This window comes from Octodon degus, unplaced genomic scaffold, assembly GCF_000260255.1.
Source record: "Octodon degus isolate 3935 unplaced genomic scaffold, OctDeg1.0 scaffold00113, whole genome shotgun sequence".
In the NCBI taxonomy this organism is placed as follows: Eukaryota; Metazoa; Chordata; class Mammalia; order Rodentia; family Octodontidae; genus Octodon; species Octodon degus.
In genome coordinates, this window is record NW_004524689.1 from 8,271,704 (window position 1) to 8,281,638 (window position 9,935).

Sequence of the window (9,935 nt, forward strand, 5' to 3'; positions counted from 1 at the left end):
CTCCCTCCCTCCCTCCCTCCTTCCCTCCTTCCCTTCACATATCCACTGGCCATCACTCGAACCCCAGGCCCCTAGCCTCTTGGCCACAATGTCCTGTGGAGGCCTAGGACCTGGGGACACGATGCCAGAGCCCAGAGCCCAGAGCCCAGGGCCCAGCTCTGAGCCCCCTTCGCTCAGTACTCCTCGGGTTCTGTGGCTTCTGTGGCACAGAGCCCCACCCTGCCTCTTTTCCCTGCCCCTGCAGGGCTGGGGTCTCCCTGTGGGCTGCACACTGTGTGGGGTCCTCTGGCTTTGCCACAGCTGGCAGTGTGACTCTCAAAAGTGCTGCTGTCACTTCTCATGGGAAAGAGGGTGACTCAGAGGCGCAGTGTCCTGGTGTCAGGGCAGCATCTCAGATCCATCTGGGATGACCATGACTTCCCCCTGAGAGAGCTTTTGGGTCCCAAACTGCAGCTGTTCTGTCCAGCATACTTGGGGGTCACAGAAAACTGGGGTCTGGACTCAAGGATGGACAGACTTCTCCCTCCTGTCTTCCGATCTTGCCCTCTCTCCACCCATCCCTTCTTCCCTTCCTTTCATCTTTTCCTCCCTGGGGGGACCCAGGGACACTGAGTTGCATTTCAAGCCCCCCTTATTATCTTACTTTGAGACAGTATCTCGCTCATCACTGGGTTGCCTGGGCTGAGGCCTGAACTTGTGATCCTCCTTCCCCAACCTTACATGGAGCTGGGATGACAGGCCTGCGCCTGCGCCCCGCTGAATTTCTTCTCTATAAAGTGGCCTTTCAGATGCCCATCTTGGGCCGTGGCGGGGGACTAAGTGGAAAGAAGGTCCTCTTGGTCTGAAGCCGAGTGCTGGAGCGGTACCTCCCAGAGTGACAGCAGTGGTGGCTAGGTTAAGAGAGCTTCTCAGGGTGAGGAGAGGATTCCTGTGGTTGATGGAAGAGGCAGAAGCCCACAATGGGCACATGGAGAAGGCATTCATCTCTCAGCACCGAGGGGCTCGGAGGAGCTGGGGTGCCCACGTCTGCCTGGATCTGGGGCTTCTGGCCTCCAGAAGCGTGAGAAGACTCAGTCCTGCTGCTCAAGCCCGCATAGTCAATCTGCAGTGTTTATGGGTTTTGTTGTTGTTTCTCTGTTTATTTTTGAGACAGGGTCTTGGATAGTGCATGCTGGCCTTGAACTCACGGCGAGCCTCCTGCCTCAGCATCCTGAGTGCTGGGATTGTAGGCCTGTGGGCGCCACCATGTCCCACTCACATACCCTGCAGGTCATTTTCTTTTTTTTTCTTTTGGTGGAACCAGGGATTGAACTCAGGCCCTTGCGTTTGCCAGGGAAGCGCTTATTCCACTGAGCCATCTCCCCGGCCCTGGTCATTTTCAACACTCTCCTGAGTGTGCCTGTGTTTTTGCTGCAAGCTATCGCGTGAAGTCAGGTACAGATTCCCCACTTGGATTCTGTTGTCACTCAAAGCTGTTTAGATTTTGGAGCCTGCCACCCTGGGTGGCCACGATGCCCAAAAACATAGTAGCTGCTCAGTAAACGGAGTCTGTGGTGACATTTGCCAGTGAAGAACTTCAGAGGCCAGAAACAGCGCCTTCCAGGCCCAAGTTCAAAGCCAGCTGGGGCTGCATAGTAAGTTCCAGGCCAGCCTGGACCATAGAGCAAAATCTGCATACAAGGGAGAGGCACGAGGCATGGTAGTGCATGCTTGTAATCTTAGCTACTCTGTAGGCTGAGGCAGGAGAATCACAAGTTCGAGTCCAGCCTGGGTATTTGAACAAGTCAGTGAGACCCAGTCTCAAAATTTAAAAAATAAATAAAAAGGAGTTCAGTGGGAAAGTTCAGGGTCCAATGCCTAGTAACAGAAAATAAAGCAAAATAAAACGACTGCATCCTCCCATGACAGGCTTCTGTTTCAAAGCATCAATTACAGAGGATGGATTTTGGGGTGCTACCTGACTAACCGCGGCCCGACCCTGCAGTCCCGGTGCCTGACCTGGTCATTCTGAAACAGGGCCCCTGGGGCAGGGTGCCGGAGGCGTTTGCACTCTGAGGCGGTGAAGTCAGGGCCCAGATGACTCAGCCGCGTCTGCCTCTCCCCATCTCCTGTTCTAGATCTGATTGGGCTGTTGGTGGCAGCTGAGCAGCCTTCCTTCCCGGTGCTGACTCAGCACCCCGGGCCGGGCCTGCCCACCTCGCTGGCCTCGTTGGTGCTCGCTGCCCGGGCTCAGCAGCCCGAGGGCCCCTGGGGCCACTGGAAGTCCCCCCAACGGCTTCCTTCAGGGCTTCCCGGCAGCCCTTGCTTCTGCTTCTTGTCCTTTTCCCACGGTCTTTCCCTCCTTGGAGAAGCCCTCCCTGACCACCCCATCCCACGCCACCATAGTCTGCGGGCTGCCCCGACCCAGTGCTCCCTGCCTCCCGCCCTCCCTGTCCCTGGGTCCATAAACAGCCAGCTCAGGCCTGTCCCCCGCTGTACTCAGGACGTGGATCCTGCCAGTCACCCCACTGTGCCCTCCTGGCTTCCGAGGAAGAGTCCTGGAAGCCAAGCAGCCTCCTCCTCCTCCTGTTCCCAGCCCCCAACTGGCCCCACTGCAGGGAGCAGCAGATACACCCTGACTGGCCCCACCTCTGAGCTCACTTTCTTCTGCCCTTGCGCTTCCCAGCACCCTGGGCCTGCTCCCTGCCACCCCAGGGCCTTTGTACATCAGGTAGAGCCCATGGCCTGGCCGCTGCCCTCTCTGCCCTGTGTGCCGGCTCCCCCTTTCCTCCTCAGTGTCTCTGTTGAATATCGGTGAGGCCGCCCCTGACCATCTTACTCAGTAAAGTCACTGTAAATTTCAGTGCTAAATCTACAGCTGTGAGACCCCCCCAGCCTTCGGGTCATTTTATTAGGGTATGAACCCCACAGGGTACCTCGCTTGCCTTTTCTCTGGAGCCCCTTTTAATGGCCTCTCCTCGCCTCTCTTCCTTTATTGGCTTCACTTCCTGTCTCCTGAGGTGGTCAGCAAGCTGCAGAGGCTGGGATTTGGCCACCTGTTTGTTCCCTCGAGGCTCCTCCCATGGGCCCACTTGTACCCGTGCGTCCTCTGGTACCCACCAGCCTGTAGTGCTTGCTGAAAGACTGCGTGAATTCAGACCTTCGCGTGGCAGGCTCTTGGACAAGTAAAGAAACTGAACCTGCTTGATTTTGCTACTGCAGGCCCGTGGGAAGCTGTGGCGAGAGGGCTCCTGCAGGAGGGACGTAGCCCATGTCCCAGCCTTGCCAGGCACCCGCTCTCTCTGACAGGCCCTGGAACTCTGGGCCACTTCTGATGCAATCCAGAAACTGGTTAAGTCATAACGCCTTGCTGCGGGTGACGGATGACAACCGGTGAGATTTTTTCAACGCAGGCCTTCCGCACTTCGCCAGGGGTCACTGCATGAGGGTCAGATGTAGCTGAGGCCTGAATGGCATCCATGCCTCAGTTTCCCCAGATCTCCAGGATTTCATGTCTCAGAACCTGTGGCCAGAGGGGCCCCCAGCCTCCTGTCACCCACCTGGAGGGACAGTGGTCCTGGATGGGAATGACCCACCCCTGCCGCATAGAGGGGCCAAGCCGGGAAATCCCGGAGGAATTTTTTTAACAACTTCCGCACACAGGTAGCAGGGGCCTTCCTGCACCGGTGACGTTGGTGATGGCGCAGATGGTGGTGCCGACTTGGGTGGGTTTTGCCTGGCTTTGTTGAGTGTCGTTTCCCAGCAGTGGCCCGTGTCCCCCGCAGTGCCCCACAGGGAGCCCTAGTCTGCTGCCAACCCCCCTCCCAGTACCCTTGTCCTTTATCCTTCAGCCCATCAAGTGACACCCAGTCAAGCCCAGTTCCTGCTGGGCCAGGGGGCAGGACGGACACAGTTCCTGCTCCTGTGAGCCCTGTCTTGGGGAAAACTAGGGGCCTCAAGCAATTAGAAGGTCACTGAGGAGAGTTCTTTTTGGTGGTACCAGGGATTGAACTCAGGACCTTGTGCTTGCTAGGCAAGCGCCTATTCTACTGAGCTATCTCCCTGACCCAATTGAGGAGAGTTCTTTGCAGGGGACCCATAGGGCGACAGGACCCAAAGTGGTAACATCAGTGATGCAGGAAAGGCCAAGATCTGAAGAATAAGAAAGGCAGCAGCTGTAAAATTTGTTCTTACACAGCCAATCATTGCGACACACACCTGTAATTTCAGCGCTCTAGGAGGCTGAGGCAAGAGGATCTCAACCTGGCGTCCAGCCTGGGCAATTTATCAACTTAGTGAGACCCTGGCTCAAAAAATTTAAAAAGGTAGGGGCTGGGGAGATGGCTCAGTGGAATAAGCGCTTCCCTGGCAAGTGCAAGGGCCTGAGTTCAATCCCTGGTTGAAAAAAAAAAAAAAAAGGCTGGGGAAGTGGCTCAAGGCAAAGGCCCTGGGTTCAATCACACACACATAAAATAGTTCTACAACTTTATCGAGGTATTTTTTTCATAGAAGGGTTTTACTGCACTGTCCAAGCTGACCTCAAACTCACAGTGATCCTCCTGCCTCAGCCTCCCGAGTGCTGGGACTACAGCTGTGCACCACCATGCCCGGCCCGTCGAGGAGTCACACACAAGAAGTATGGCCTGTTTAGAGCATTGGGTCTCCCAGGTTTGGGCATGGATCAGTGTCCACCCCAGGCTGAGGTGACACAGATGCCCATTGCCATGCATGTTTTCTTGGAGAAGCAGCCTTCTGAGGAGCGGAGAGTCAAGGTTGCAGGCAGCAGGACCAGCGAGTACCTCATAGCAGGCACTGTCTTAGAACAGACAGGGGTCCGGGATGGGACGTGACAGGGCCAGGGATTGGACACACACACAGCCCCACCTGGGGCTTCTTGGCCCAGGCAGAATCTCAGGCCTGAGTCTCAGTGCTTCCTCCACATGCTCCAGGCTGGCACAAGCCTCCCGCCATGCCTGCTGCCTGCCACACCAGCCATCAGCACCTCCTGGTTATGTTCTCCCCAGGGATCTTCAGAAAACAGCCCAGGCAGGACAGTGACACCCTGCTGCCTTACTAAGTGGTTTCCTGGGAAATGATTTACATTTTGTGCCCTAGTTGATCAGCCTGGCTTCAGGCCTCTGTGTTTCCAGCCTTTCTGGAGGCCTGCAGTGCTGGGTGGTGGGAGGCTGGGGTGTCCTTGGGCCCCTCAGATCCTCCAGGCCTTCGGATCCTCCTGGCCCTGCTGCCAGCGCTGTGGCCCTCACAGGGAAAGTGAGGCAGGAAGCAGGAGATGCAAGACCAAGGGAAGAGACCCTTGAGCTGGAAGTATTTACTGTGTGTGTGTGTGTGTGTGTGTGTGTGTGTGTGTGTGAAGGTCACAACAAGGGCAGCCACCTGTGCTGAGGGCACAAAGCCCCGGCCTGGAACCATGGACCAGGCTCTGGGTTTCAGCTCTAGACCTATACTGAATACCTTTGGCAAGTTATTCCCCTGCGTGTCTGTTTTCCCAGGAGCTTGAAATCATCTCTGCAGCTGGGCATGGTGGTGCACATTTGCATCTGGTACTCTGGGAGGCTGAGGCAGGAGAATCGCAAGTTTGAATCCAGCCTGGTATGACTGTCTCAAAATTAATTTTTTTTTTTTTTTTAACAAAGGGCTGGGGATACAACTCGGTACAAAGGCTTCAGGTTAAATTCCCTGTACTACAAAAATAAAAATTAAAATAATGAGATACATAAAAATGATCTCTTTACAGGGCTCTTGGACCAGAAGAGGAGGCTCCTATTCAAGTCTCTTTGATTCATTCAGTTTGCATTTGTGAGTTGTGTATGTGTGTGTGTGTGTGTGTGACTGTGCAAGTGTGTGAGTGTGCATGCACGGTGCTGGGCAGAACCCAGAGCTAGTGCACACTAAACACACACTGTCCCGACTGCATCTTTACCACATGCCCGCCTGTGCCGGGCACTGAGCATGCCAGCATCCTCGTTCTGGTGGCTTCTTGTGTATTTATGCACCCACCAGGCCCCAGCCTCAGTTTCCCTGAGGGGCTGGGCAGAGCTCCCTGGACAGGGACTTTGGAAGGGCTGACCCCTGCAGCCCCGCTTGGTCCGCTGCTGCCTGGGTTGCTCCTGGAGCCATGGGTTCTGCTTCCCTCTGGGCACCGTGACTCTGAGGCTGCGATTAATGCTGGACCTGGTTTTCTGAGCATCTGAGTGACTCATGGGCATCTGTGACAGCCCTGCCAAGCAGGGACTCCCTCAAGAGGACCTCAGCCCTGGCGTGCTCCCTGTGGCTGGTGGCCATGCTGGGGGCTCGCTCAGGTCTCTTTCCCTCTCCGGTCTCGGCCTCTTCCTCTTCTGCCTCTCTGCGTGCCAAGGACCTCCATGGCCCTCCCAGGGGGACCCAGCGAGCACAGCTCCAGCCCTGAGTTCATAGAGGCAATGCCGAGGCCAGATGCCAACCTGGGCTCAGCCCTGACCCGGAAACCAGAGGACAGAGGAAGTGTCCCCACCAAGACGGTGTGACCAGCAGTGTGGCTAGTGCTGAGGCTGTGGGAGGTGGCACCCACCAGACATCCCCTGCGGCTCTGGGGAAGACCCGAAGCCACCTTCCCTCCCCTGCGGTGCCCCAGCGCTGGGACCCAGTGCTTTCTCCCGCAGGAAGCCAGGGCACCAGTGTCCTAAGGAAGAAAGAGAAGGCCACTGCGGCCTGAGAGCCAGGCGAGGGTGGAAACAAGCTCCAGGCCCGCTCCTCTCCAATTGAGGGATCTTGGGTAAGTTATTTAATGTCTCTGGGCCTCAGTTGGTTGAGTCATAAAGTGGGGACAGTGATCCTGACTTGAAATCTGGAACCATGGTTAGACATTTGAACAAGGGCTGCTGGCTGTCTAGTGAATGGCTCTGTGAGGAAGAGGATCTTCCCTGTCACCATGGAGAGATGCACAGAGCCCTGGGCTAGGCTTCTATCCAGGCTCAGCAGTGTGTACCTGGCCGGCCTGGGAAGGATTCCCCAGGGAATCCTGCTGGGGGTGTGCATTGGTGGGGGTCTGACCACACAGTGTATCAGGGCTGGGGACCCAAGGGATGAGTATATTGGTGGGCAGCTGGGAACCCTAATATTGGTCCCTGACTCCACAGAGTGAACTTCTGGCTGCCTGGCCCTGAGCAGCCAGCTCTTCTTTCCCTTCCAGAGGCGAAGTCACAAGGACTCGAATGGCATCTGTCATGAGACACCTCAGACAGCTGCTTCCGGTCTCTTCTGAGTCCTACCAGCTCCCATATTGCCATGCCGGAGACCCAGCTTCCAACGCAAGGACCTTGGGGGGACCCCAAACTATGTCCAGCTCTAGCAGGGGGTTTGAGCTGCAGGGAGCCAGGTGGGTCATCTGCTGCCTGGGACCCAGCTGTGGCCAAAGGTGACCTTGAGACGCTCCTCCTGGGGACCCTGCCTAAGGGGACCGAAAATAGCTCCCCGGAGGGGAGAAAGTCCCGGGCTCCCACAGAGTTGCCTGCAGCACAGGCCCTTTGTCCACGGAGGGTATTTTGGGGCTGGGCTTGCCAACTGCGGGGAAGCCCCTGAATTTCTAGCTCAGGGGCTAGGGAGGTAGCTTGGTGGAATAAGCACTTCCCTCAGCAGCCTTCTGGCCGCAGGATTCTGGGTTCCCTCTGAAGGGCTCCTGCTGCACCTGCCCTCCCTGCTCTTCCCTAAGGTGTTGGCTGTGCTGGGGCTGCACGGGGTGGGTCTGTCCCCGGCCTCGATGACAGTGGGGCCCCTGCTGTCCTCCACGGGGCCACTGCTCACCTTGCCCCGGGTGTGAGTGCGAGGGACTTCCCCTCACCCCTTCAAAGCACTTTCACACCTGGAGGGGGTTCACAGATGCCAGAACTCTGCCTCCTGCCTGCTCTTTGGAGTCCCTGAAGCAACTGGGCCTGGTCATTGCAGAGGGTGCCTGCAGGCCTCCTGCTGTCCTCGCCCTCGGCTGCTTGGGACAGGTGGCTAGAAGCCCAACACAGCAGTTATGTTGCGATGAGATCAATTCTAGAATTGAGCTACCAAAAAAAACGACACAAACGGCCACTTGCCTGGGAAGGTGGCTGGGGGAGGGGAGACCACAAACTGAAGCTGGCATCGAAACAGGACGAATGAGCAGAGTTGGCAGTGTGCTCTGCGCAGGCCACCATCGTAGGCTGGAAGAAGCTAGGCCTGGCCACACTGCAGGCGGCTTCACCCGCTGCCTGGAAGAGCGGGCCGCAAGTGGGCTGCTCTTGGTGAGAATCCTGAGAGGGTCCAAGGAACAAAGGTCCAAAGAGTCCTGGCAGGAAATAAGCACACAGCTGGCCTTAGTGGCACGTGCCCATCCAGCGTTTCTGGGAAGCTGAAGCAGGAAGATTTCAAGTTCAGGACCAATTTACCAAGACCCTGTCTCAGAGGAAATAAAAAGGGCTGAGGTGTGGCTCGGTGGTAGAATGCCTACTTGGCATGGATGACAGGCCCAGGGTCCCACCCACAGCACTGCGCGCACACACACACACACACACACACACACACACACACACACTGTCTGAGGTATTATCTTTTTTTTTTTTTTCCCCACCCCAGTACTGGGGATTGAACTCAGGACCAGGCAAGCGCTTATCCTTCTGAGCTATCTCCTTGGCCCACTGACCTATTATCTTAATTGTTACCTCAAAATATCGTGCTCTGGGTGGAGCGCACTGACCTGCTACACCGTCCCTTTCTTTGCAAGGGTTCTGTGCACTGGAGTGACCCGAGGAGAGATGCATGCATCATTTAAGGGGCCTTGGCCGCCTTTGCAGGAAAGGATGAGGGGCAGACAAACAGACTTCTGTATCTTTTTTTTCTGGCACTGGGGATTGAGCTCAGGGCTTTTTTTTTTTTACTAAGCTGTATCCCCAGCTCCCCGCTTTTTCTTTTATAGTTTTTTTTTTTTTTTTTTTCAGAACCGGGGATTGAACTCAGGCCCCTGAACTTGCCAGGCAAGCGCTTATTCTCCTGAGCTATTTCCCTGGCCCCAAATTACTTTTTTGTTTTGTTTTTCACTTTTTGGTACCAAGGCTTGAACTCCCGACCTTGCACTTGCCAGACAGGCACTTGGGCCACTGAGCTAGATCCCCGGCCCTTGAACTCAGGATCTTGTGCTTGCCAGGGAAGCGCTTATTCTATTGAGCCGTGTTCCCGGCCCTATAATTTTTCTTTTGACACAGGATCTTGCTAAATGGCCCGGACTGAGCTCCATCTTGTGATCCGCCTGTCTCAGCCTCCCAGATTGCTAGGACTATAGACTTTTCCTAGTTGTACTGTTTCCCTTAGTTGGCGGAACTGGGGATTGAACTCAGGTCTTTGTCCTTGCCAGGCAAGTGCTTATTCTACTGAGCCATCTCCCCAGCCTCCCTTAGTTTGTTTTTGACTGGTAAGTTACCCAGCCATAGTTATAAACATTTTTGCTTGTTTGCTTACTTTGCTAACAGTTGTCATGCTGCCTAATTTTGTTTGTTTGTTTGAGACAGGTTCTTGCTGTGTAGTTCAGGCTGGCTTTGAACTCACTATGTAGCGCAGGCTGGCCTTGAACTAGTGGCAATCCCCCTGCCTCTGCCTCCTGAGTGCTGGGATTCCAGCCGTTCGCCACCACGCCTGGCTGTCACGCTGCTTTCTGAAAAGGGTTGAAACATTTACCAGCAGAGCATGAATGTGTACTCTGGTTTTACCACAATCTTGGTGTTAGAGTTTTTCAAAATTGTTTTTTATAAATTAAAAAAACCCATTGATGATTTCACAGGTCTAAAAAAGTATCAAAGAGTGCTTTAGTTTGCACGTCTGGTTACTAGAAAGATTGAATTTTTATAATTTGTAATTGATTTCTCTTCGTATTTCCTCTTAAGTCAGCTTGCCTTTCTCCCTTCCTTCCTTCCTTCCTCCTCCTCCTCCTCCTCCTCCTC

At 55.1% G+C, this 9,935-nt stretch overlaps 1 protein-coding gene across 1 annotated transcript in view; it reads left to right on the forward strand.

Annotated features, from left to right (window-relative positions):
• The first annotated feature begins 4,655 nt into the window (after positions 1-4,655).
• Tnfrsf8 (TNF receptor superfamily member 8) overlaps positions 4,656-9,935 on the forward strand; it is a 74,048-nt gene continuing 68,768 nt past the window's right edge. Inside the window, exons 1-4 of the mRNA XM_023699395.1 lie at positions 4,656-4,825; positions 6,356-6,497; positions 7,688-7,791; positions 8,165-8,232. Coding sequence (XP_023555163.1) covers positions 4,656-4,825; positions 6,356-6,497; positions 7,688-7,791; positions 8,165-8,232 — 484 coding nt within the window. The remainder of the gene's footprint in view (positions 4,826-6,355; positions 6,498-7,687; positions 7,792-8,164; positions 8,233-9,935) is intronic.